The sequence below is a fragment of the Pipistrellus hanaki genome, assembly GCF_964339955.1.
Source record: "Pipistrellus hanaki genome assembly, chromosome: 2".
In the NCBI taxonomy this organism is placed as follows: Eukaryota; Metazoa; Chordata; class Mammalia; order Chiroptera; family Vespertilionidae; genus Pipistrellus; species Pipistrellus hanaki.
The window spans coordinates 52,297,674-52,325,193 of NC_140504.1; the positions used below are offsets into that span (position 1 = coordinate 52,297,674).

Genomic DNA, 27,520 nt, shown 5'->3' on the forward strand with positions numbered 1-27,520 from the left:
GCCTAACCAGTGGTCAAGGACAATAAGGGGGTGGGGGCATGAGTGGGGGAGGGGGTGGAAGATTGGAATGGGGGGTTGAGGACAAATATGTGATACCTTAATCAATAAAGAAATTAATTTTAAAAAGAAAGAGGCGGTGATTTTGCCTGAGGTCATGACGCAGCCTCAGATCCTAGGTTTCCTGGGGCTTCCAGTGAGCTGCCCCGTGGTGATTTGGGGAGGGGTTGGGGGCACCTCTCAGGAGAAAGAGGCACAGATACGCTTCTCATTCCCATTGGCTGAGACTCATAGGCTATCGAAGCCCAGGTCAGGACACTGGGCAGTGGGAAGGGAAGACCCCAGAGAGGATTGGGCGGGGTGTGGGGTGGGAGTGGGGGTTACTGAGGAACAAGGCTGCATCTGCCTGGAGCTCCGTGGGGCTGGGACTCTGGCAGAGAGCAGAGAGGCGGGAACGGGGAGGGCTCTGAACAGGCGAAAACATGTTGTCCTCAAGCCTTTCAGTCTGTGCAGGACAGGAAATTCCTCAACTCTCCCGAGGCAGCCCGCTTTCCTGGCCACTGCTGCCCAGTCCGAGCCGCGGGGTCTCTGCACCTCCAGTGCTGGGCCCCAGCCCTCCCGGGCCCCCTGCCTGCGGCCTGGCTGCCCTCGGTCAAAGGCAGCAATGCAGCGGGCTGGCGCAGGGAGCAGGGGCCTGAGAGCCTGTGCTCTGGTCATGGGCTGCAGGGTTTCCCTGCCTCGGCCGCCCTGCACTTCAGCTCCATGCCCTTCACAGGGCACCTGACGGGGATTTTCCTCCAGCCTCCTAGGCCTCCCACCCTCACTCGCAGAGGCGGGGCTGGGAGAGCCCTGCAATGGGCTGTATTTGTTTTCAGGGCCAACAGATAAAAGTTCAGTGGTCTTTCCCCGGTATGTGAAGCAGCCCGGACATGTATCCCACGGCTGCCGGCTTCCCGGAGAAGGCCTGGAATTGGGGATCCTGGTATTGGCCCCAAAGGAGCCAACAGAACAGTGTGACCTTTCCCCTAAGCTTAGCGTCTGAGTTAGAGGTCTCATAGCCCTCTCTGCCCCTACCCCGCCCCACCGAAAGGCAAACATAAAAAAACTAACAAAGAATTATGGATGGTCACGGCAGGCAGGACGGAGGCCAAGATCAGAGACCGGCAGCGTGAGCTCACTGTGCACCAGCTGTCCTGGGTGGGAGGTAGACTCCAGTGCAGCCCCTTTGCTGCCCTCGCCCCTTCGGCTCCCATGAGGCAGGTCATAGCCCAGCGTGGGCAGGGTTCCGAGAAGAATGGAAAACCTATCTGTGAATCCTTCTCCCCAGAAAGCTGAATGGGGTGAGTGGCCAGCCCTGAACCAGAGTTGTTCTAGTTTATGTCTTTGACTAGCTGATGTGTGTTCTCTCTCTCTCTCTCTCTCTCTCTCTCTCTCTCTCTCTCTCTCTCTCTCTCTCTCTCTCTGTCATACACACACACACTCAGAGAGAGAAAGAGAGAGAGGTCACCTCTGACCTCTGCTCCTCTCCCTGTTGTTACTGAGGTAATATTGAGGCACAATAAACTGCATGTATTTACGCTATTTAATTTGAAACCTTCACCTATAAAACCTTCACCACAATTTTAAGAAATGACCTCTCCATCACCCCCAAATCCTTCTTTGTGCCCCTTTATAGTCCATCCCCCCAACCATTTTTTGTCGCTGTATTTTACACTTCCTAGAATTTTATATAAGTGGAGTCATCCAGTATGTGCTCTTTCTTTGTCTGGTTCCCTTTACGCAGTGTAATTTTTGTGAGATCTGTCCCCTTTGTAGTGCTGGTATCTATCATGAATCCATTCCTTTTTGCTGAGTAGTATTCCATTGTATGGCTAAATCACCATTTGTCCATTCGTTCCCTTGTCGATAGGTTGTCTTCAGTTTAGGCATTAACAATAAAGCTGCTATGGATGTTTGTGGACATGTCTTTGAATAAATATCTGCTTCCACTTCTCTGTATAAGTAACCAAGAGTAGAATCACCGGATCCTATTGTAAATGTGTGTTTACCTCCTTAAGAAACTGCCAAACTGCTTTCAAAAGAGCGTGTGTTCCGTATTACACCCCCACAGCATTCTGTGAGATCCCCGTTGCTCCGCACCCACCACAGCAGTGCTTAGTGATCTGTCTTTTCAGTTTTAGTCATTCCAATGCATGTTATGACTTTGGCTTTCGTGGATGCTTAACATCTCATGACAGGGCTCGGAGCATCATGCAGTCACAGGAAACAAGGAGGAAGCTCTTCAGTTCTATCTTACAAGAGACCTCACGATACATTGCTAAGTGAAAAAGCAAGATGCCAGTCATTGTGTGTACTGCGCTACCATTTTTTAAATAGGAGAAACTAAACTAAAAGATTGTGGCTTTTGCTTGTGTGTGTTCTGCACACAGATCCCCTCTGGTAAGATGAGCAAGAAACTGAAAACTGGAGACAGACACTTGATGGCTGGAGGATGGGATGGAAGGGAGACGTAGCATGTACCCTTTGGTACCTTTGTGCCACATGAGGGTGTCCTGTGTTTAAAAAAATAAATAAAAGATGCCAAGTATTGGGCCCCTCTCACCCCCGTGCCGTTCTCCTGAGGCAGTGGTCGGCAAGCTCATTAGTCAACAGAGCCAAATATCAACAGTACAACGATTGAAATTTCTTTTGAGAGCCAAAAACCGACTTCTGTGCATGGGCCACAAAGTTTCAGTTGCACTGTACGTATGCACCCGCACATGGTATTTTGTGGAAGAGCCACACTCAAGGGGCCAAAGAGCCGCATGTGGCTCACGAGCCGCAGTTTGCCGATCACTGTCCTGAGGAACCAGAACCTGGATTGGCCCAGCCCTGCAGGGCCCTGTTCTCTCCCTGCTGCCTGGCAAGAGCACTGCCACGTCAGGCAGAGAAGCAGGCACGCCTAGTTCCCAGCGATGTCCAGGGCCTCCCACACCCCTCTCCCCATGATCAATTTCTAGGGGAGCCGGAGCCTGGCAGTCCTGTGCCATGGGGTCCCTTAGGCTGTGTTTGTCAAGTGAATGAACGAATGTTGATCCCTCGTCTGTTGTCTGCCACACAGAAAAGAAGAGTAACGGCAAGAGTGAGTACCTTCTGCCCACGGCCCCCAGCAAGCCCGCTGCGCCCCGTTTCCTGCAAGGCCTGTCTGACCTCAAGGTCATGGATGGAAGCCAGGTCACCATGACAGTCCAGGTGTCAGGTCTGTCGCTGCATCTATTTCCTTAGGGGGAGGGGGCGGGAAGGGGAGGGCCTTGTTCCCTGAGGTCTCCTCAGGTCATTGGTCTACCAGGAAGCAGGCATGGGACCATCAGACTGTGGGCCCAACGACGCAGAGCCTCTGGGTCCTCTTTCCTCTCTCTGGGCAGGGTTCTCCGGGTTGGAAGTTACGTGGTCCAGGGGAAAACATGGCCATGGCTGGAGGGTGAGGGGTTGATGTGAAAACCAGTGTAGCTGGGCGGTTTTGAACGCTGGTGCTAAACCAGATGATGTGAGGACTTACCAACCCTTGGAAGATGCTCTCAGTTGCTCTAGTCAAATTTTAGGTGAGAAGGAGGGGCAGAGATACTTCTAAACGTGGGGCTGGTGGTTAGCCCCGTGTGAGCTGTCGCAGCCCTTGCTGGAGGCAGCGGGAGGAGCCTGGGAGCCAGGCCCCCTTCACAGGATAGACAGTGCTGGCCACTGCCCTGTCCCGTGACACCCTGGAGGTCACCCTCCCGGGTTTTTATTTACTTTTCCATCGTAACACACATGATTGCCGGGAAAATGGGAAGTATATTTTTATAAAAGGATTTTATTTGCGTGTATTATCCCTTTTTATTTCGATTTCCATTCAGTATTAGTTTGCATTGGTTCCAGGTGTGCAGCACATTGGTCACACAATCGTACCCCTCACCAGGGGCTCCCCCCAGTATTTCCAGTGCCCGCCTGGCAACATACACAGTTATTACAATACTAGAGGTCTGGTGCATGAAATTGATGCATGGGAGGGGTATGTCCCTCAGCCTAGCCTGCACCCTCTCCAATCTGGGATCCCTCTCACAATCCAGGACTGCTGGCTCCCAACTGCTCGCTTGCCTGCCTTCCTGATTGCCCCTAACTGCTTCTGCCTGCCAGTCTGATCACCCCCTAACCTCTCTCCCACCAGCCTGATTGATGCCTAACTGCTCCCCTGCCAGCCTATTTGCCCCTAACTGCCCTCTCCTGCAGGCTTGGTTACCCCTAACTGCCCTCCCCTGCAGGCTTGATTGCCCCCAACTGTCCTCCCTTGCAGGCCTGGTCCCTCCCAACTGCCCTCCCCTGCTGGCCATCTTGTGGTGGCCATCTTGTGTTCACACGGGGGCAGGATCTTTGACCACATTGAGGAAGCCATCTTGTGTGTTGGAGTGATGGTCAATCTGCATATAACTCTTTTATTAGATGGGATAGAGGCCTGGTGCATGGGTTGGGGGCCAGCTGGTTTGCCCTGAAGGGTGTCCTGGATCAGGGTGGGGGATCCCTTGGGGCACAGGGTGGCCTGGGCTAGGGAACTGTGGTGATTTGCAGGCCGGCCACACCCCCCAGTGACCCAAGGGGAGGACCTGGTATCTGGGATTTATTTATCTTCTATAATTGAAACTTTGTAGCCTTGAGTGGAGGCCTAGCCTGGCTTCCTTCAATACCAGGGAAACCCAAGCCTCTTGCTCGCTCCATGGCTGCAGCCATCTTAGTTGGGTTAATTTGCATACTCACTCCTGATTGGCTAGTGGGTATGGCTTGTGGATGTAGTGGAGGTATGGTCAATTTGTATATTACTCTTTTATTAGGTAGGGTTACAGACGATATTCCCACTGCTGTTCTTTATATCCAGGCTGTGCTCACCATAGCTGTTTTGTAATTGCCTATTTGTACTTCTTAATCTCCTCACCTTTTTCACACAGTCCCCCAACCCCTTTCCCCTCTGGTAACCACCAGTCTGTTCTCTGTGTCTCTGAGTCTGCTTCTATTTTGTTTCTTTATTTTGTTCTTTAGATTCTCCGTATAAGTGAAATCATGTGGTGTTTGCTTTCCTCTGTCTGACTTACTTCACTTAGCCCTCCTGGGTTTTTAGTTCCTCTTGAGCTGCGGAAGCAATGAAGATGGCCTCCTGCTCCTGCTGGGTCAGTCCCGGGGGACAGCTGGGTCCCCTCCCCTGTCTGCACTCGTCTGACAGGAATCTGAGGCGCTGTGCACCCGGCCTCCAGACACGTGCTAGCCAGCCCATCGGGGACAGATGTGGTCCCCTCTCTCCGTTCTCCTGACACCACCCGGCCTGCCTCCCAGCCTGCCTCGGCCTTGCTCCTCCTCAGGAGAGCAGAGCGGCTCAGCTCTTATCCTAGAGGAAACCAGCACAGACGGCCATTGTTTTCTGCCTCAACAAATTGCTGGAAACCCCGGGAAGACAGACTAGTAAAGTCTGAAAGCGCGGTCCTTCATGGGCCTGTTGAGAAACCCCGTGTGAGCCGGGGCCCATCCTCCCCTCAGACAGCATGTGTACGGTAACAGCACGTGCCACGGAGCTTCCCTTCCGGTGAGGACGGCGAGGGAGTGACCGTCACGCCAACTGCGCAGTGCGGGTCAGCGCAGACGGAAACACGGCCCCTCAGACCCAGCGACCCACTTGCCCCTCAGGCAGTTTGAATTCTAGTTTTATTTAATTAATTTATTTATTTTTTAACTTTTTTAAAAATATATTTTATTGATTTTTTTTACAGAGAGGAAGGAAGAGGGATAGAGAGCTAGAAACATCGATGAGAGAGAAACATCGACCAGCTGCCTCCTACACGCCCCCCACTGGGGATGTGCCCGCAACCAATGTACATGCCCTTGACCGGAATCGAACCCGGGACTTTCCAGTCCTCAGACCGACGCTCCATACACTGAGCCAAACCGGTTTCAGCTTGAATTCTAGTTTTAAAGACCATTCTTCCTGGGTTTCCTTTTTCATCTTTGAAATCATTTTTTTTTTCACCTCTGGGTTCTTCCTACTTTCCCAAGTCTATTGTGAAATACTTACGAGCATGCATGGCACACTTCCCGTGCCACACGCTGTGCCAGCTGCTTCTCCGGGGGCTGGGAGGGGGCTGCCTGCACTCACTTCATCCTCCGAGAAACCTGGGAGGTAGATGCGTTAGGAGGCTTTCTGGGCAGGAAACTGAGCGTGGTTTAGTGAAGTACTTAACACAGCGGCCCAGTACTGTGTGCAGAGTTGCCAGGTGGCCCAGGAGAGCATCTCCCGACCAGGCCCCAACCTTCCTCCCGTTCAGGAAACCCGCCCCCTGAGGTCATCTGGCTTCACAACGGGAACGAGATCCAGGAGTCGGAGGACTTCCACTTCGAACAGAGGGGCGCCCGGCACAGCCTGTGCATCCAGGAGGTGTTCCCCGAGGACACGGGCACTTACACCTGCGAGGCCTGGAACAGCAGCGGGGAGGTCCGCACCCAGGCTGTGCTCACCGTGCAAGGTGAGGCGGACCAGGTGCCGGGCAGGGGCGGAGGGGTGCTGCCGAGGTCTCTCCAAACGCCATCTGGAGGCGAGGAAGCCACGTGAGCCTACTTTGTTCCTGTCATGGGCCCCGTGCTGCCTCGGTCCCTTCCCAGCCCGGGACCAGCTCCTCACCCTACATCTCAGGTCTGGCTGAGGAGGGCCGCTCTTCCCCGCCTCTTGAATCCCTGCCCTCTCTGGGTTTCTGGTGACAGCCGCTAGGAGGGAAATCTCATACATAATATTGTACATGTTATAAGTTGGCAGTGATGGCTTTGACATGAGTTACGGGCTTATTGGGGTCCTCGCCTGTAGAGAGCCTCCATGGGAGAGGAGAGACAAGTTCATAAGCAAGTACAAATCTTCCTCATCACATCGAACATGGGTCATTGGTGCCCAGCCCGGTGCCCTGCACATCCTAGGCTACCACCCCTAGCTTGGGATAAACAGTTCATGTTACTATTAGCCTCTGAGAATATAACCAACGCAGATTGGCCATAAGCAGAATATGCTGTATCTGTATGTCCAATAAAAGTGATTTCTGGACAAGCCGTTATTTGGGTAACATGTTGTCTTCCGACCTTCACCCCCATGAGGAGCTGAGTGGACGCTCTCTGCCGAAAGCCTCCCTCCCTAACTCAACGCTTTGCCAACTTCCAGAGCCCCAGGACGGCACCCAGCCCTGGTTCATCAGCAAGCCTCGCTCGGTGACAGCCTCCTTGGGCCAGAGCGTCCTCATCTCCTGTGCCATCGCCGGCGACCCCTTCCCCACCGTGCACTGGCTCCGCGACGGCAAGGCCCTGTCCCAGGACGCCGGCCACTTCGAGGTGCTGCAGAACGAGGACGTGTTCACCCTGGTCCTGAAGAACGTGCAGCCCCGGCACGCCGGCCAGTATGAGATCCTGCTCAGGTGAGTCCGCATGTCCCGCCCCCAAGTTCCTGCAAACCCTCCACGCTCCCGCCCGGGGCTGGGAAGCCAGAGGAAGCACGCAGCAGTGTGGGGCTGGGCTTCAAGGCGAAGCAAGTGCAGACGTGGTGCCGCTGACAAGCTTTCATTTCTTCCACTTCAGTACAGCAGGCGTCCATGGACAACCGTCCCTGCTGGGCTGTGTTCCCCACAGCCCTCTGTCCTCCTACGTCCTGGCTTCTGTTCCCCATTACTTGGTGTATGGAGAACATGAAGGAGGGAAGAATGGATTAAAATTGGAAAAGCAGGAGGTAGAAGGAGTATATCAGTTATCTCGTGTTGTGTAACAAATTGCCCCAACACTTAGCATCTTTTTAAAAAGATTTTTTTTAAAAAAAATTGGTGTTTAGGGATCAAGGAAGGGAGAGGGAGAGTGATCCAAGAGAGGACGAGCTGGAGTCTGCAGTGTCTTTTATGGCCCACCCTCAGGAGTCTCACACTGCTACTTCTGCCACATTTTATATTGGTGAGAAGTGAGTCGCTCAGTACAGATCACACTCAAGGGGAGGAGAATAAATTCCACCTTTGGGGAGAGGAGTATCAAAGAAGTCACAGGCATTTTCAAACCACTGCAGGGACTCTCCCCATTCCTTCATTCTCTCTTTCAAGGTCTTCCTAGGTTGCACAGGAAGGTAAGCTCCATGTGGGCACCCTGCCATGTTCCCGGTGCCTAGACCATGTCTGACCCATAGTCAGCATGTGGAAACTACCTGGTAAATGAATGTGATCCAGAAATGTCCTTCTGTTTTTTTAATGCTCTAACTCGAAACGTGCCATGCCAACCCTGGGTGGACGGAGACAGAAAGCCAGCTCCTCGGGTCGGTGTGAGCGCTGCAGGAGAGCGCGTGTCTGCACCTTGACTCTGTAAACAGGAGGTGCTGCCACACCCTGGGGATGCTTAGACCTGCCTGGCTCAGGGGCTCGGCCTCTTGGTCAGAGGGATTGATCTCCTGGATAAATCGTTTCCCTGCACTGAGCTCATCCTGTTTAAGGCTCTGAGCTACAGACAGGCTCGGTAGCCGAGGATGGAGCACTGTCGCTATAATAATTGCAGCACCTGGGATGTGCTCTGGAGTCCTTTCTGCTCATGCGCTTTCTACCTGTGTCCATTGGCTTTTGCTGCCTAACAAGCCATCTGAATACTGAGGGGCTTTGAAAAGTAGCCATTCTTAAGTCTTGGCAGTCTGTGGATCTGCTAGGAAGTTCTGCTGAGCTGGGTAGGTCTCAACAAATCTCAGCCGAGCTAATGACACATCCGTGGACAGCCGGTAAGATGGTCGTGGGCTGGCCAGTCACCCTGCTAGCTACCGTATGCCCAGAACCCACCAACAGCCTTTGCCTGTGCCTGAACCAGTTACTCTAAGGAAGGCAAATCTGCATCCAAAATAGGAAGAAGACACACTCTTTCTCTCCTAGGTCAGTACAAATCATGGAAACTTTATATGTGAGAACAGAGCTTATCTGTATGGAAGGAGTAGTGCTTTGAGGCACTTACTCGTGTCAATCAAACCAGGCATCCTAAAAGAGATGAGTTTTGGTGGCCTTTTGAGGAAAACAGGCTGAGGCTTAGCAACTAAAGGCCTGACTGCTGAGGGCCTGTTGGATCGGCTGAGCAAGGAAGGGCAGGAAGACAAGGCAGGGCGACAAGGCAGGGCAGTGGGAAGCCAGCCAGGCCAGCGCTGAGAGCTGCACTGGGAGGTCGGCAGGCAGACTGTCTGGGCCCAGCTGGGGACAGTTATAAAACTCAGACTGTCCCAGTTGGAAGGGACTTCAGAAGTTAGCTAGCCGCCTCCTCGTTTAATAATGGGGGAACCTGAGGTCTCAGGGTCACGGACTTGCTCATGGCCACCCAAAGGCCAGTACGGAGCCCAGATTAGAACCCTGATCTCTGCCTCGGAATCAGATGCTCTTTTGTTCCCGGTTTCTTCCAAGTGCACTGGGGACTTAGGGAACCTGGGAAATCGCACTGGAGTCGCCACCCCCGTGGCTGTTGCCCCCTTTCCCTCCCCAAAGTCCAGTCTTTTCATTCCTTGGGGAGGCTGGTGCCCTGGCCTTGGCTCCGTCCCTGGCTGAGAAGGAGCGAGTCAGTGGAAAGTTCTGGGGAATGTGTGCCAGGCCTGCCAGAGCCTCACTCCCCCCTCGCTTTTCTCATCCTGACAGAAATCAGACCTCAACCCAGGGCAGAATGCCTTTCAAGGAGGAACTGGATGGCTGGGAGGAAGCGGGGGTGGGAGGGCTGGGGTGGGGGTACATATGGTAAGTGGTTTCTAGCCCCCCTTCCCTTCCCTAGCTTTTCTCTCCTGAGCGAAAAGGGGAAATGTCAAAAAGTTAGTTCCAAATTCCAGCTGAACTATTTAAAAGATTTTTGCTTCCTAAGAAACCAAGCCTTGAAACTAATTTTGCCTATAAAAACCCATTCCGGAGGTGGGTGATTTAGAGGGGGACAGGCCCCAAGGCATTGTAGCAAGGAGAGGACTTCTTATTTGGGGGTGGGGGCAAAAGGAGCTCTGCCCTTGCGGGGTGATAGGCCCATATCCTCCCCCTGGGCTGGGCACCGGGCAGAGGTCTCATCCTTGGCCCCTGCACATACGTCTAACTGAGTATATGATGATACCAAAGATGGCCCCAAAGCCTGTTCCAGCTGTGAGATGATCTGGTGTGTGTACCAGGCAACAGGCCTCTCTGGTCTTTGCAGGTTTTCAATGAACCACGATTTGCCTTCAAGGCCCTACAGAGATTTAAGTTGATAGCTGCAGAAATAGTGACCCTCAGGCCATCTCTAGGAATGATTCACTTGATGGGCCAGCCTTAAGAATCCCAAGTTGTACACCCCCTACCGGCTCCCCAGACTGCCCTGGGGGCTCAGAGTGAGGCCTGGGAATGGGTTGAGCCGCAGGCTGCCTGTGCTCCCCTCCTTGAGGGCAGGGATTGGAAACAACAGAAGTCCTTACCTGTGTCCCCTGACAGAGCTTACTCCAGTGCATTAAAAGCTTCTGAGGAGCTTGGCCGGGGAAGAGCAGGGCCATCTGGTCAGTGTCTGCTCCTGGTTTTTGCATCTGGCCTGCGTTCTGCTTGTGACAAGAGCAAACTCGGTTAAGGAGATGTTGAAAAGGGCTTCCAGGAAACATGGGCCTTGGGCATCCCGTCCTCCTGCTTCCCACCAACTCAGGGCGCCAACCCTGTGCCTGAAAGAAAAGTGGGAAAAGAATGGCCTAATTCTGGCCAGCAGCCTGGCAGGAGCTGGGCCTCCCCGAATATGATTATTCCTCAGGTTGACCCAAGTCCTGTAGCTTCTGTGTTGATTGTTCAGGGCGCTGTGAGGGCCTCTGAGCCTTCCCAGGGCCTGGCACCAGGGAGGCACCGGGTTGCTCTTTGTTGAGCAAAGAAGCACCCTGGGCTGTCGAACTCTCCAGACATGAGGCTTCCTGAACCTTGAGTCTATGCCCTCTAGAGCCTGAACCTTGAGGAAGGTGGCCCAGAGGGGACTCAACAGATAAGAGGAGGGAGGGGGCAGCAAAGATCAACCTCTCCTTCTTCCAAATGGATTCTAGTACCGGGGAGTGAGCAGCAACCCCTAGCAGCCCTGAGAGTCCTCTGCCATACCATGGGCTGCCCCTGTCTGACCCATAGTCGGCCCGCCCTGGGGAGGGAAACGGGGCAGAAGGTACCCACATCCATCAGCAGAGCTCCGTGAACTTGTGTTCAGATGTCTGTTCATGTGGGGTGACTGATGCATGGGCACATGTTTCCAAACACAGACCTGCAGGTGCAGATGCCCACCAGGTCGATGCCACATACCTGCGAACCTATGTGTGTGGCTAACCTACACATATGCACATAGACGCACACATATCCCGGAATAGATTTGTACTGATGAGCACTGTAGAGTTGGGGTAGGAAGGTCACAAGTCTTGGATTTAGGGAGACCCATGTCCCAGCCTCTTTGCCTGCTAGTCAGCTCTGTGGGTTTAGGCAAATTACTTCCCCATTATAAGCCTCATTTTTCCTACCTATAAAAATGGTGCTGACCCCAGCCTCACAGAGCTGTCATGATACTGAGTGAGATGGGTTATGTGAGGGACCTGTCGCAGAGCTTGGCACATCTGTGCTGGCAGGTGAGGCAGGCTCAGCCCCTGACGGGCTGGTAAGATGGTTGTGTGCAGTGAAATGTGTGGGATACCCCAGACCCCCAGCCCTGCCTCACAGAAACTCCTGAGCCTCTTTTCTTACCTTTCAAACGGACATAACGGTTCTCTATGCCTCACTGGGATGCTTGGGGACAAGAAAGAGAACAGATTCGAAAATCAGGAAAGCTGGAAGATGCTGATTAAAACGGGTGTTTATTGCCATGAAGAGTTGCCTCTGGCTTTCAGACCTGCCTCTACCCCTTCCACCATCAAGCAGGGAGGGCCTCTTGGCTAGTCAGAGCTCAGAAAGGCCAGCAGATGGCAGCCTTGTGGGGCTGGCGGGCTGAGCTGCTGCTTCCAAGTCCTCCAGGCACGCAAGCTTGGAATAGCCCCTCTGCTGAGCAGAAGGAGCCTCAGCCGGTCACCCACCAGCTCAGACAGGGTGAACAGTTTTATTAGCGGCTGGAGAATCCAGAGCCCCATCTGAGGGAAGAAGAGAATGGGCAACCCATCAGGTTGACTTCCGATCTGCTAGGTTTCAATACAAAAAGTTCTGACCTGAGGGAATTGGCCAATGAGTACAGATTGGAAGGTGTTTTCATTTCAGGAGCAGGCGAAGGGGAAGTAGCGGAGTGGGGAGGGGGCACTGTCGAGGAGAGGGAAGTACCCAGCTCTATATTAAGGGAGCACAGAGTCAAACTCAAGGTCCCTGGCAGGCTGACCAAGGCCACACACTCTAGACCAGCAGTCGCCAACTGGTGTTCAATGAGGTCCGAAAGGTTGGCAACCGCTGCTCTAGACCAAGCAGCTCCATCACAGCCCCCATTAGTTTAGCCCAGTGGTCGGCAAACCCATCAGTCAGCAGAGCCAAATATCAACAGTACAATGATTGAAATTTCTTTTGGGAGCCAAATTTTTTAAACTTCTTCTAACGCCACTTCTTCAAAATAGACTCGCCCAGGCCGTGGTATTTTGTGGAAGAGCCACACTCAAGGGGCCAAAGAGCCGCATGTGGCTCGCAAGCCGCAGTTTGCCGACCACTGGTTTAGTCTTTACCCTCCTTTTATTGATTGAGTGATTTATTGATTGAATGACTTTTGTAATATACTTACGGAAAAGTATTGCTGCTTCTGGTTGCTTATCTTAGCTGTTGTCCAAAAGATTCTGGTTTGTTTTTGTTGTTTTTTTCCTTTTTAAACAAGAGCTGGGAAAATAAAGGGTGAGCCAAGGAGAGGGGTTGTAGGGCCCTGCCCGAAGTCTAGGGCTGGGGTTGGCCCATTGGGGTCACAGCTAAGCCTGTGGTCCCATCTTTCCTGGAGCCAGCAGCCAGCCTGTGGTCCGGTCCTGCCCGCCCTCCCCTCATCGCAGCACAACTGAGAAGGCCCTCAGCTGAGAGCCTCTTGGTCTGTACTGACCCCTTGAATTCCTTAGGAACCGGGTTGGCGAGTGCAGTTGCCAAGTGTCACTGATGCTACAGAGCAGCCCGACCCGAGCCCCCCTGCGGTGAGTGCCCCCCAGGAGCTGGCTGGCCAGGCCCCATGCCACCGCCCACGCACCTTCCTTCTGGCCCCCGCAGGCCCAGCCCAGCAGTCCCAGATTGTTTGTGTCCTCGGGCTGAGCCTGCCCAAGCCAAGAGGGAGCGATTGGAAGGCGAATGAGGGAGGGAGCGCAGGGAGGGGGTGAATTTCTCTTTTTTTTTTGCACACACCCTTATAAGGCTACTGAAGTCATTACCGATGTAGCAAACCAACTAAGCAAGCAAGCAGGCTCCTCTCACCAATGTTCCCTTCTATAAACACAGCCTGGCCAGCCCCCACCATTCCTTCCCCTCCCCTCTACCCTGCCTCCCTCAGGGATTTGCTCTCCCCTGACGTGTCTTTTTCACCCGGCCCCTTTTCCTCCTGCTACTTTCCTTTTTCCCCTCACTGGTTGCAGGGGGAGGGAGCCTGCCAGCTGCGAGGGCCTCTGCGGCCGAGGAGTCGGTGCGGATGGTGGTGATGGTGACTGCTATGGGACCCTGAGGCCCGGCTGGCCAGCAAGAGGGCAGGGTTGGCCAGAGGAGGAGGACGGCGAAGGCGTGCGGGGGGTGCTGAAGAGGCGCGTGGAGACCCGGCAGCACACGGAGGAGGCCATCCGCCAGCAGGAGGTGGAGCAGCTGGACTTCCGTGACCTCCTGGGGAAGAAGGTGAGCACCAAGACCGTGTCGGAGGAGGACCTGAAGGAGATCCCAGCCGAGCAGATGGATTTCCGCGCCAACCTGCAGCGGCAAGTGAAGCCGAAGACCGTGTCCGAGGAGGAGAGGAAGGTGCACAGTCCCCAGCAGGTTGACTTCCGCTCTGTCTTGGCCAAGAAGGGGACCCCCAAGACCCCAGTGCCTGAGAAAGCGCCACCTGCAAAATCTGCCACCCCTGATTTCCGCTCGGTGCTGGGCAGCAAGAAAAAATTACCAGCAGAGAATGGGAGCAGCGGTGCTGAGGCCTTGAATGCCAAGGTGGCAGAAAGTCCCAAGGCTGTGGTCAATGCCCAGCCTTCAGCGCCCCTGAAACCTGTGGGCAATGCCAAGCTTGTTGAGACCCCGAAACCCATAGGCAATGCCAAGCCTGCTGAGACTCTGAAACCTGTGGGCAACGCCAAACCAGCCGAGACCCCAAAACCCCTGGGAAACGCCAAACCAGCCGAGACCCCAAAACCCCTGGGAAATGCCAAGCCTGCTGAGACCCTGAAACCTATGGGCAATGCCAAGCCCGTGGAAACCCCCAAGCCCCTGGACAACGCCAAGCCAGCTGAGATCCCAAAACCAGCTGGGAAAGAAGAACTCAAGAAGGAGGTTAAGAACGATGTGAACTGCAAGAGGGGGCATCCAGGAGGCACAGACAAGGAACAAAGGTCAGAGAGCCAAGGGACTGCCCCGACCTTCACGGAGAAGCTGCGCGATGTCCACGTGGCCGAGGGCGAGAAGCTGCTGCTCCAGTGCCAGGTGTCCGCTGACCCCCCGGCCACCGTCACCTGGACGCTGAATGGGAAGACACTCAAGACTACCAAGTTCATCATCCTCTCCCAAGAAGGTAACGAGGGCAGGGCTGGGGAGGAAGGGGCTTTTGATCGCTGCCAGCTCATGGAGCCGGGCCTTACTGATCGGCACTCATAGCCCAGAGCCTCTGTGTCCCCCTCGGTCACAGGACAGGTGCCCACTCAGGGTCTGTGGGAGGTGTGGGTGGGAGTCTGGTTTTCCGGCGCATGCCCGCGTTTCGGCCTCTGTCCAGCAGAGCCCTCTCCCAGCACCCCAGCAGCAGCACCCTCAGACATGGGACCTGTACCAATGCCCCCCGGCTCTTGCTGGGAGAAGGGGCTCTGTCCACAGGCTTGAAGATAGAGGCACAGGGGCTGGTGCCTTCCAGGGGCTCTGAGCTCACAGTTGCCTTTGCAGCAGCATTTTGGGTTTGGGGAAGGGTGTGCAGTGGTGGGATGGCTCAGGACTGATTTAGGGTCAACAACTGAAGTCTTGATAACATTGTGGGTTTGAGGGGACCTGTGCGGGAGCGCAGAACTCCAAACATCCCCTATGGCACACGCTCACCGGCAGACAGAGCTGCTCGCTTCCTAATTTGGATGAGACTTTTGTTTGCTGCTATTTCACATTCTTGAGTGGTGGGGAGGAGAAGGGGGGAGCTCTAAGTCTTGCCATCTGGGTCCTTTCAGGGTCTGGAGTTCTAAAGAAGTGATGGGAGTGAGGAGAGTATTTTCCCTGGACCCTCGATTTGGTTTGAAATGTTTTTGTAAATCCCAAACCTGGGAGGGAGCTCCAAGACCAGCAGACTTCCCACACCCGACTCTGGTGGCCAGCGCCAGAACAGGGTCCGGCCTGAGCATGATGCTGGGGGCTCTGCTGGGGCAGGGTACAAAGCTTCCGGAAGTGACCTTTTACCTGGAGGGGCAGAGAGCTGCCACCGCAGAGGCCCAAGGTGACAGGTCCTGTCACATGCAGAGCAGAGATGTCAGGAATGTTCCCCGCACTGCACTGTGCTGCTCTCCTCCTGTCCGACGGCTCTTCATCTGAGGCCTCGCTGACCCCTGATTCTGCTTCCTGCCTCCCTCCCAAACCCAGAGCAAAGCACTCGAAGAGAGCAGTAGCTTCTCTCTTCGCGCTGCATCTCAGACAGCAGATCTGGAACCCCGGAGCATTTGGAATCCCCATGCTGAAGTAGTAAAGGGGGAATGGGCCAGGAGAGAGAATTTTCTGCTGATGTGTTGACAGGATACCTCATTCACATGCCTATGGCCCTATTGGGAGGGGCCTCCAGAAGTCACCTCCTCCACCCCTGCCTCTGCCAGGTCAGCCTGCACACACCGGGGGCATGAGGATGACTGTGGTGAGATGTCCCTGTCACCCCCGTGGGCCCCTCTCATTTGGAAAGTCTTTGGTAAAACTGATCCAGAACTTTGATCAGGAGCCTTTCCCTGTGGTCATCTCTCTGGGCAGCAGGGAGGGTGGGCAGCTGCCACTCTTGGGACATGAGTGCCAAACAGGCTTGTGCCATGTGATGCCCACAGCAGCACACCCTCAGGAGAAGGATGTGCGGCCAGCTGAAGGCAAGGCACAAAGCTGTGCGCCTGGAGCCTGCAGAGGCACCAGCAGCCACGGATAAACTATCCACCGGGCTGAACTAAAGAAATGAAAAGAAGGCCAGCACAAAAAGAGGAGAGAGAGAGAGAGAGAGAGAGAGAGAGAGAGAGAGAGAGAGAGAGAGAGAGAGACACTGGGAAGGGGGTGGGAGGGGATTATGCAGACCGCCTTAAGTCCAACTTTTAAAAATATTTTAAGTATTTGCAATTCTCCTTGGAAAAGTAAGAATAGCTGGCATATATTGAACACTATGTGCTCGGCACTGTCCCAGACATCTGACACTTTTCACTCATTGCATCCTCACAGCTACCACACTGCCCGGTCAGCAGCGACGCTAAGCACCTTGCTCAGGGGTGCGCAGCTCGTTAGTAACAGGGCTGGGGTTTGAGTGCAGGCAGTCCCGAGGCCTAGACCACTGTGACATGTTACCTCTACGTTAATTCTTGTTGACACGTCCGCAGGCTGGTGCAGCTGAGAAACCCTTCCTGATTCATCAGCTCACCCAGGGAATTGTCCATCAGGGAAAAATGCTAATGGCTATTCTTTAGCACTGTCAATGGTGGTCAAGAGGTTGAAAGACTGGCGGTGCCCTCAGGCTTGCCTGATTTCTGGTAGCTTCACTGCAGTGGAGGAAGCAGGCCCTGAAACAGGCCTGCTTATCTTGCCACAGAGAGAGAATGTCTGGTCTCAAAACATCAGTCCCACTTTCTTTCCGTCCCCCATTCCTTCTTGAGAGCTTCCCTCTCCAGGTATTCGAGATCCTGGCTAACCAGGGGCCCAGGAGGGAGACTACCTTAGAGCTCAGCGACCAAAATCAGCAGGCCCCACTGCACAGGGTAGGTCCCTCAGAGAGCTGTTTGCGGACCTGCTGTCGATAGAAAGAGAGGACGTGTGCGCCTGCTTCTGGGAGCAGGAGGAGGGGGAGCTGAGTGCTGGGGCCCTGGTGGTGAGAGAGCTGGGCCTCGAAAGGAGCCGTGAAGGTGGGCCAGGACTCCCAGCCCGGAAGAGGGAGGGTGTGGGTTTCCCAGGTAGGGGCACAGCAGCAGTGAGCAGAGGCCTGCCCACAGCACGGTTGGGGCTGTCGAGGAAGGCATGGCCTCCTTCCACACTGTGCCCTGCTGAGGGCTCTGCTCCAAAGGCAATGGGGAGCCAGGAAAGCGTTTTGGATGAGGAGCAATGCACACCACGCTGGGGTTCAGGGGGCTTGATTGACTCCACAGGAGGGGCCTGCTGCAGAAGACAGGGAGGAAGGTGGTGGGCCTGAGCTAACGAGGTAGACATGGGCCCAGACAGGAAGTAACCTGTTGAAGAAGCCAGGACAGAATTCACAGAACCTGTGGCTGGGAAGGGTGGGGGTAAAGGGGCAGAGAAGAGGAAGGAGTGGCAGACCGCTGAGCGTCAGTGTCTGGGTCACAGTGGAGGCATCAGTGGCTATGGGAAGCTGTGGTTTGAGGTGGTTCATAGGAGAAGATGGAAGGGGCGGCTATGCGGGTCTCCAGGCCCTTCCCACCCCACAACACCCTCTGGCCCTTGCCTCCGGACTTGGAACTCTTCTTGCCCCACTGCACGGAGCCCTGTGCTGTCTGCTCTTCTAAGGTCAAGACTCACTTCCTCCAGGGTGCCTTCCGGGACTGTGTGGCCAACCTTTGGCCACAGAGGCTCTTCTGCTCTCCTCCCCCTACCTCATGTCTGTCTGGGCACCAACTGCTAGTGGGTGCTCTGTTTCTAGGTTTCAGGGGCTTCTCCCAACCTGTACCTTGAACAGGACTTGTAGTCTGCTGGCCCCCCGTAACCGGATTAAGTCAACCCCATTTAGTGTCCAGGAGAGCAGCGTTGTGACAGCAGCCCAGTCGGTGGGAGCCCATTACCTTTCAGAGGAACCTATGGAGGTGTCCTCCCTCTTTCTGCATCTCCCAGCGCTGCAGGTGCCTGGTGTTCACGTGCCATGCTGGGCCTGCCCTCCGTGCCCGTGGGGTGGGAGGCCAGGGAGCCGAGGGGCTCTGTGCTGCTCCCGCGGGGCTTTCTTCCTTCTGCCTTGCTCCTGCCCCCGGGCCAGCTTCTTTCCTGGCCAACATCTCTCCCAGTCTAATGACCAGGATTCATTTTTGTTGCTGTTGTCAACAGTGGTTCATTTTTTAAATTGCTTTCTGTGTGAGATCTTGCAAAAGCTTTTTGAGAGCTTCTGTAAGTCCATTCTACAAAAGGATTGATGTACTACCCACTGTGTGTGAGGCACTGTTCTAGCCCTTTTCGTTGTAGGCACAATCCACTCGTGAATTCTGAGTTGGGAGGGGTTTTTTGTTTTTTTCCCCCTTTAAGAAACTGCAGGTAAACCTTGGAAACTCTGTGGGTTTAGTCCCAAACCACTGCAGTAAAGCAAGTCGTAATGCAACAAAACAAGTTGTAATCTTTTTGCTGGTGAAGAATCTTACCTTCAGTTTGTTAAAAAAAAACCAAAAAAACAAAAAAAAAAACACACCTCAATACCTGTGAGATGCAATAAAGCAAGATATGTCTGTATATTATCTTTTACTAGAGGCCTGATGCACGAAATTTTTGCAAGAATAGGCCTTTGTGGCTGGTGCCCTTGTGGTCCTGCTGCCTTGCGCCCCCACCCCTCACCCATCTCCACCTTGGCCTGGCTCTGCCTGCGTATACCTCCACACACCCCTGGTTCCCTGGTTCCACGGAGCCCTTCCCCACCTCCACCCCCATCGATCACCCCACAGAGGGTGGCCTGGGCCTCCTTCTTTGGAGTGATCACAGAGCCCTCCCACCCCCCAAGATTGATCCTCCTGCTGGCCAGTGGCCTGGACCTCCCTCTGCGGGGGCCATTGTGGGGAGTTGGCGGGCCCCCACCAATCGCAACGCACCAGCCTTGGCTGGCCTGGCACCAATGCGTGTCATAGTGTGGTCTTCCAGAAGGTCATCCAGATGGTCATTCTGCTATTTGGGGGTTCAGTCGATTTGCATATTACACTTTTATTATTATAGATAAGGTAGGTTATATTTGATTAAATGTTTGCGGTATATATATATATATATATATATATATATATATAGTATATATATATATACTATTGATTTTTTACAGAGAGGAAGAGAAAGGGATAGAGAGTTAGAAACATCAATGGGAGAGAATCATCAATCAGATGCCTCTTGCACACCCCCCACTGGGGATGTGCCCGCAACCAAGGTACATGCCCTTGACTGGAATCGAACCTGGGACCTTTCAGTCCACAGATCGACGCTCTATCCACTGAGCCAAACCGGTTTCGGCTGTTTGCGACTTTCTTTTGTGTAAATCTTATCAGGTCACCTGCTCAGTAGGACAAATATTTTTGTTACTGTGACTGCATTCCAGGCCCAGGAAACATTCATAATAGCTATAGTCACTGCCCTCCAGAGCCAGTGTGGGAGACAGGCACTGCTTTCAGCAATGGTCTGGAGAGACCTGTTTTGATTCAGATGAGCTTAGAAGAGGCCCATCTATGGCTTTAGGAGTGCTCAGGAGTGACACGAGGGCACTGTCCCTGAGGAGGGGACTTGGAGCTTGTAGCTCTGCCCAGACACGCCAGGAGCCAGGCCCTGCCGACCGAGGCAGCCTGGGAGCAGCAGAGTCTCCAAGGCTTCGGGCCCACCGTCCACCGTGCACACCCCGTCCTCTCCAAACCCCACACACTCGGGCAAGGAGCCAGGTGGGGATCTCAGACCCCATGCCTGGGAGAGGCTCTCCCAGGGACAGTTGAGCTGAGCCTTGCATTGGATTCCCGGCTCTGTGGTAACCGCTCCCATCCCCCTCACCTCCCTCTCAAAATTCCCCACCAGGCTGAGGCTTCTCACAAAAACAGGCTGGGAAACGCGTTCCTTCTGGAGGTCAGGAATAAGCTGTCCCACAGGAAATACCAGATTCTTCTCTCGGAGCCTGCCGGGGGCCCTCCCCCAGCCCACGCAAGTGGCCAGGGGTCCAGGCTTTAAGCAGCTGGAAGCGCTGCCTGCTCTGATGCTTTCCCTGATGAGGGGCGAGGGCTGGGTCTAAATGCTCCACTTGTCCCGGGCGTCTCTCTACTGTCTCTGCAGTTTGTGCCGCTTGGGTTGAAGGCTGAAGGCAGCAGGGGTGGGGGTGGGGGCCCGCTGAAACCCAAAGGCAATCAAGGATTCGAACAGGATGTGCATGGGAGTGGGTATCTGCTCCCAGGGCCTTCATCTCAGACGGAGGGGAAATGGCAAGATGGGGTCTGTTTCCTTTAAGCGTCAAGTTTTGGGGCCAGCGGTCATCTCAGCCTTCTGCTGCCCCAGATAAATGGAAATTTCTCTCTCTAGAAGATAGTTAACCTCATTCCTCCATTCCTGTGCCTCACACACAGTTCATGGTCTCGTGATGAGTGTCCTAAAAATCCAGCCTGAATCCTTTCTGTTGCAGTTTCTGCAGATTCTGTGTCCTCAGTGAAAGAGATCCCGGCCCATTGCCCTCTCCTGTGGGAGAACTTAGTGAGGTCTTGCCGAGAGGCAAGGTCTTCTAAGGGGGAGGAGGGGGAGGATCAGCCATCCTGCCTCAGGTGGTCAGTAGACTGCTATTTCCTTGTTTTTTGTGTTTTGTTGTTGTAGTTTCTTCAAATACAAGCACAAGTTATTTGGAAAGTCACAGAGTTAGAAAAAGTGAGCCAGCTGGGCTGCGTGGGCTCAGGAAATAGGCAAAAGAATGGCCCTTGGAGAGCAAAGGTGCTTCCTTGAAGGAGGAAGAGGGGGGAAAGGTGCAGGGGGGAGAGAGAGGGGGGGGGGGAGGGAGGGAGGGAGGGAGGGAGAGAGAGAGAGAGGAAAAAATGAGAATCGAGGTGTCCCTGTTAAAGGCAGACTCAGGTGCCAAGAAGTAAAGGGAACTGTTACGGCTCAGGCTCCGCTTTCTCTCCCAGCCTTAGGGAGACTCTCTGTGCAGAACTGATATCATCCTTTCTCTCTCTGAATATCCTCATATTTGTTGGTCAAGTCTGTGCATCTGTCTAATTGAGGGGAGGGTGCTTTTTGAGATCAAGGCCTTTGGGAGTTGTGCCTGTCGACCTCCCTTCTGGCCATGCCACCTGCACATACACACAGCTCTGCCCACCCAGGGCAGTGGCAGGGGCAGAGGCAGGGAGGTGGCCATAGCCATTGCTCCAGTCAGCAGGATGCACGCGGCTCTGCCCCCCCCCCCCTCCCTTGTGTGATGACTGCTCCCCTGACAGCAGGGGCAGCTGTGGACAGGACATCATGCTCTCGGCTTGCTGTAGGTCTCAACACAGGACCTAGGGAAGTGATTGCTGTCCTCCTACCTGGCCCGGCAGGCTCAATATTCAGGGGGTCCCCCAGAGAACAACCTAGCCTAGAGAGACCCAGACTGGGTAAGGACCAACCCCAGATTCCTGTGAACGCTCAGCCTGACTCCTTCCCCCAAGCAGGCCAGAAGAGGAGTGCTGGGGCGAGGTGGGCCAGGGGAGATAGAAAGCCATCTCTTCCGCTCTCTGAGGTGTCTGAGGTGACCAGAAGACCTCCACTGAAGGGAGGCAGCTTCAATGTGCCCCTCAGTTCAGATGCCGTTCCTGAAAAACCAGCTCCAGGATCCCAGGCAGATCTCCCACAGGCCAGTGCCCTGCTGGACAGGGACTCCCCCCAACCCCTCTGTTCAGAACCCCTTTTTCTAAGATGCATTCCCAGAATCACTGCTGTAAATTGCGCAAGCTCCCGCAGTGGCCAAACACAGGTCTGCAATCACCTGCGCCGGCTACTGCTTATCTCTGGGTGAAGTCCCAGAAGCCCTAGGGGTGCAGCCTGTGTCCACCTGCTCCTTCATTGTACAAGATGGCAGAGACGCCGAAACCAGTTTGGCTCAGTGGTAGAGTGTCGGTCTGCGGACTGAAAGGTCCCGGGTTCGATTCCGGTCAAGGGCATGTACATTGGTTGCGGGCACATCCCCTGTGGGGAGTGTGCAAGAGGCAGTTAGTCGATGTTTCTTTCTCATCGACGTTTCTAGCTCTCTGTCTCTCTCCCTTCCTCTCTGTAAAAAATCAATTTTATATATATATATATATATATATATATATATATATATATATATTTAAAAAAAATGGCAGAGACAATTCTTTCCCTTCTGTAACCTCCCCCTCTCCCCCTCCTCCTCCTCCTCCTTCTTCCTCCTCCTCCTCCTCCTCCTCTTCCTCCCCCTTCTCCTTCTTCTTCTCCTCTTCCTCCTCTCCTCTTCTTCTTCCTCCTCTTCTTCTTCCTCCTCTTTCTCCTCCTCCTCTTCTTCTTCCTCCTCTTTCTCCTCCTCTTCTTCCTCCTCCTCCTCCTCCTTCAATGTCTTCATAAGAGAACTCTCTGGAAGGGGTTAGGGGCCTCGGAAGGAGCATGTTTGGGGACCAGTTATTTGGGATCTGAGTTAGCAGGAAGTGCCCTGGCTTTCCTTGGGCTAGGGATTGGTTCCCCTAGGCCTCTGACGTCTGGGCTCACTGAGGCTGCCCATGTGAACAGCACTTGTCTCCTGTGCTCCGGGCTCCAGGGCAGGTATTGGACCCATACCTGGGCCACTCAACCACTCTTCCTCTCCCTCTCCAGGCTCCCTCTGCTCCGTCTCCATCGAGAAGGCCCTGCCGGAGGACAGAGGCCTATACAAGTGTGTGGCCAAGAATGGCGCCGGCCAGGCGGAGTGCTCCTGCCAAGTCACCGTGGACGGTAGGTGGTGCCCACCCGTCGCCATCACGCAACCCCACCTTCCACACACCCTCCTTCCACCGCCCCTGAGCAGAATGGCATCAAGGCTACCATCACTAGCCAAGGCATTCCTTTTGTGGGGGTCAAGTCTCTTTTTGCAAAAACACAACAGGAAGGAAAGCGGGGGCCCTGCTTGAGGGTCCTGTGTGGCCTCAGCCCCTCTCCTGGCTGGGAGGAGGAGGGGCTCACCTTGTTGCCACCTCTCCCCAGTCTTGGCCCCACCCCCAGAACCTTGCTGAACGGGGAAGCCACCCGGGCACAGGGCAAGAGGAGAAAAGACACACCCACAGGAAAGTGACTGCAGAGTATTTTACAAGCTGCCACAAACAAGTGCCCGTGCTGGCAGGACAGCCCGGGAGGAATAGGGAGCAGAGCCGGTCCCTGTGGGGAGGCTGCGTGGAGGAGGTGAGTCTGGCTGTGACTGCAGGGACAGGGCTGCCTCTGCAGGAAGGAAAAGGCACCGGTAGCACGGCTGAGGGAGGGGAGGAGACGGGACAGGCTGCCAGGGCTGCGTGGAGTTTCCCTGGTGAAGGGGCAAGACCAGGCAGTGAGGAGCTGGATCTGTCCTAAAGGATGCAGGCGGTGTGATTGTGGCTTTGTTTCTCCTTCTGTGCGTGGTTTAGAACCAAAGACTCGGAAGTGGATCAGACCTGTGCTGGTTCAGGCTACCACCTCCTTTTACAGGATAGAAAACTGAGGCAGTCAGAGAGGGGCAGCATCCTATGTGAGCTTCCCTGGCCCCACGGGGCCGGGCCAGAGCCGGAAACCCACTCGAGACTCAGTCCCGTACCCTTCCTTTTTATATTGTTATTTGCTTGGAGCTGTTAAAAACGTAATTTGGAGGAAAAACAATTTCTTGCCCTTGAAATGCTGGTGAGTAACCTATCGTGACACTGTTAAAACTAGCGTCCAGAGAAAGCAACGGGTGTGGCTGCTCTGAATGCTGAATGTGATCACTCGGACTCGGAAATTACAACCCATTTCATTGTCGGTCCTTGAGATGCAGAGTTTTTGTCCCCATTCTGGATTTTATCATCTGATTTCCTGGTCACAAAAGCTGAGATCTATGATATATAATGAATGGGAGAGGAGAAAAAAAAAGAGTCTTAAAAAGAAAAATCTTTTTTAAAATGCTCACACACAATTAAATTTTCAACACAAATTAAGGCAACACAAATGAAATTGTCCACCACCAACAGGAAAGCTGAAGTTGTCAAATACTGTGCATCCACCCAGAGTTCTGTGGATGTCTTTGAGGCTAAGGAAACAGATTGGCTGGCTGAAGGAGTGTGGTCAGTTCCTAGAGGCCTTGGAGCACATGTTTTGAGGCTCTGAGTAGGGGCTGCTGCTCCTGGTTAGTTACTCCCAGGTGTGACCTGGGCTGACACCCACCCAGGTAGATCCTGCTTCTTTCTAGACAGGTGCTGTAGTTAAAAAAAAAAAAAAAAAAAAAAAAAGTCTTTCTGGGAACTTGACCCTAGAATAGGGGTGTCAAACTCAATCAGAGAAGGGGCCAAAATCTAAAATCCAGCCTAAATCGCGGGCCAAATGGTTTACTGAACAGTCATAAACTGACAATGTCATAAACTGACAGCGGAGTGCAGTGATGACAGCGCGGTGCGGGCCACATTGCAAGGCCTGGCGGGCTGGATTTGGCCCGCGGGCCTTGTGTTTGACACATGTGCCCTAGAAGCTTATTCCTCACAGCCCCACTATTCATGTGGGACCCAAGCCAGTTCCAGCCGATCTGTAAGGCAGTTCAGCCTGCTAATGAGATTATCTGCCTGGGAAATCCCTCTCTGGGTCCTATTTACACTGCTAGCTGAGGCAGGGTCGTAGTTCATTCTCCTTATCTGCAAAACGTCAGCACCTTTTCGAGAAACCGCAAGTGGTTTCTTCTTAAAACCAAACTTGGTTTTCAAAATAAAACTTCCTTTTCCCCTACAGGATACATTTGGGGATTCTTTTCTTGTTAAAAAGTTTTGGGGCTGATGGGCATTTTTGCCCATAAATCAGTCTCTTTCTAGTTCATTCTCTAACTCTTTCCATTAATCTTGATGACCTTTATGTATCTCTGGTTCCAGCAAGGAGGCCGCTGCAGGATTTGGCCTCAGGCTGCAGATTGGGAGCTGGGTCTTTGAAGAGAGCCAGGAGAGGGATCTGAGGTAGACGAGCCAAAGATACTGGACTGACTCAGCTGCTTGGGTTTGGTTTTGTTTTGACAAAGAGACAAAAGGCAGCCCCTTGACGTGCCCGGGCTTTCCCTGTTGCTATACTTGGAGATAAGTTGGTGTCCTGCGTGCAGGTGGGCTTCTGGCCACAGGTAGATTCGTTTTTCCCTCAAGCGCAACCTCTGGGAAATAGTCAAGGACCGCAGCCCGCTTCCCTGCCCCGCTGTGCTCCAGTGCGCTGAAGAGACTTCCTGTCCTTGGTCTGGCTCCTGATCTCAGCGCCCCCTCTTCCCCAGGCAACAGCCCTAACGGAGAGAGCCCAGTGGGTCCATGTGCCCTTTGGAATTATGGACCCAACTTTGTGTTTGTGGATGAGAGCAGTTTTGGAAGAGAGGACCCATAGTTTTACATCGGATTCTCAAAATGAGTCACAAATTAAAATACACTGGAGGAGAGCCGAAACCCGTTTGGCTCAGTGGATAGAGCGTCAGCCTGCAGACTGAAGGGTCCCAAGTTCGATTCTGGTCAAGGGCATGTACCTTGGTTGTGGGCACATCCCCAGTAGGGGGCGTGCAAGAGGCAGCTGATGGATGTTTCTAACTCTCTATCTCTTTCCCTTCCTCTCTGTAAAAAATCAATTAAAAATATATTAAAAAATAAAACACACTGGAGAACTACTTGCCAGGTGAGATAACCGGGGCTGCATTGTCAGGCCCCGTCAGTGTGGGTCTCTCTCACCTGCAGCTGCTGCCTGATCTCTGGAGAGGCCCATCCTGCGCTCCTCCCACGGGGCTGTGAGGTCCCGCTGCCCGAGGGTGGAGAACTGCTCCAGTCAGGCAGGCTCCCCACTGCCGCCCAGCAGCGCCCCACTCCCCACAGCCCTGTCACTCACGCAGCCGGTGCCAGACACCGTTAAGACTGTACATCTGTGGCCAATGTAATGATATAGTTTAAGGCCTCATAAAACGACCTTGGCTCCCTGGCTGTTCTGTACTAACCACACCACTGCTTCCCTCTCCTAGGGGAAGGGAGGTAGCCTTTATGAGGCAGCAGCTCGGGCTGTCTTAGTCGTGCTCTGAGTCTTTTCTCAAAGAAAAAGGGTGCTGGTGCTCTTGTGCGCTTTCTTGGTTGTGGTCACACTGCCCTTCCTCCCAAGCGCAGCCGAAGCAAGTGTCAGCTTGTACCGCAGAAGGACAATGAGGCTGCAGGAGGTGCGGACTTGCCAGAAAACTCCCCCAGGAGGAGAAAAGGCTGACTTGTACATTTTTAGCTTATGCATTAGGAGGGCAGTGTCTTCCTCACTGAGAAAGCCGAGGCTCCGCCAGAGGCAGCAGCCTTCCCCGGTCACCGAGGCTGCAGGCAGGAGGTGCAGCGTCTCTGGGTGTCTCTGATCTCGACACACACCCTTCGAGCCACCCAGCACAGGGAGTCACAAAGGAGTTATACCCTGGCAGGACTTGAACCTGGGTGTGCCTGGTTCTGAAGCCTGCACATTATAAAACAAAATCGGTGTTTCAAAAACACTTGAATATTGGCGAATGGTATGGTTGAATGTGGAACAAGCATATAACACACTTAGCCTATGGCCTCCTGTCTAGTGAATAGATGCAGTGTCCACTCTCCAGCAACAGCCCTCCCTGTGGGGAAGTGCTTTGCATATGTGGCCTGAGTGACCCATTTCCTCTTATTCTGACCCAGGGGAGAGGTGAGGAAGCAAAGCTCTGTAGGCCAAAATCCCCAGAGAGGAGTCAGAGGACGCCTCAGTCCCCTGCCTGGCTAAGGGCATCTGGCCTCAGCTGCTGGTGAGACCGAGGGCTTCGTGACCACGGAGAGTTGTGCACGTGTTGGTAGAGGGATCGTTCCAGTGGGCACCCACACTGTCACTCATCCAACACATGTGCGGGTGCCCTCTCTGTGCCAGGCACTGCTCCCGGAGCTGAGGCTGAGAGCAGTGAGCCAAACAGAAGTTTCCTCTCTTCAGGGACTTGACATTCTCGTGAGGGGGAGACGGTAATGAGGATGGACAGATGTGTCATAAACTCTCAGGCACTGCCACGTGTTGGAAAAAAGCCAAGTGGGGTAATGGGAGTAAGGGAGGCTGCTTTGGAGACGATGGTTGCCAGGCCTCTCAGGAAGTGACATCTGAACAGAGACCTGAAGGAGGGGAGGGAAGGAGTGTCAGAGGCAGAGGTAATGGTGAGAGCAAAGCCCTGAGGTGACACTATGCTTGAGACATTCCCAGAAGAATAAGGAGGCAGATGGCTGAGCCTGAACAAGGGGCAGAGTGGCAGGAAATGAGGTTGAGGAGGACAAGCGATCAGATTTGCCTGGCCATGTAGGCTGAACAAGGAA

At 53.9% G+C, this 27,520-nt stretch overlaps 1 protein-coding gene across 3 annotated transcripts in view; it reads left to right on the forward strand.

The window, feature by feature from the left end:
• MYLK (myosin light chain kinase) overlaps nt 1-27,520 on the forward strand; it is a 182,589-nt gene that overhangs the window by 92,548 nt on the left and 62,521 nt on the right. For 2 of the 3 annotated variants that reach the window (XM_084871493.1, XM_084871494.1), the window contains 6 exons: nt 3,098-3,235; nt 6,318-6,515; nt 7,196-7,445; nt 13,061-13,132; nt 13,565-14,694; nt 22,842-22,958. In XM_084871493.1, the coding sequence (XP_084727619.1) occupies nt 3,098-3,235; nt 6,318-6,515; nt 7,196-7,445; nt 13,061-13,132; nt 13,565-14,694; nt 22,842-22,958 (1,905 nt within the window). Of the gene's footprint in view, nt 1-3,097; nt 3,236-6,317; nt 6,516-7,195; nt 7,446-13,060; nt 13,133-13,564; nt 14,695-22,841; nt 22,959-23,384; nt 23,403-27,520 lie in introns of those variants that run through there. The other variant, XM_084871495.1, reaches the window with a different exon arrangement.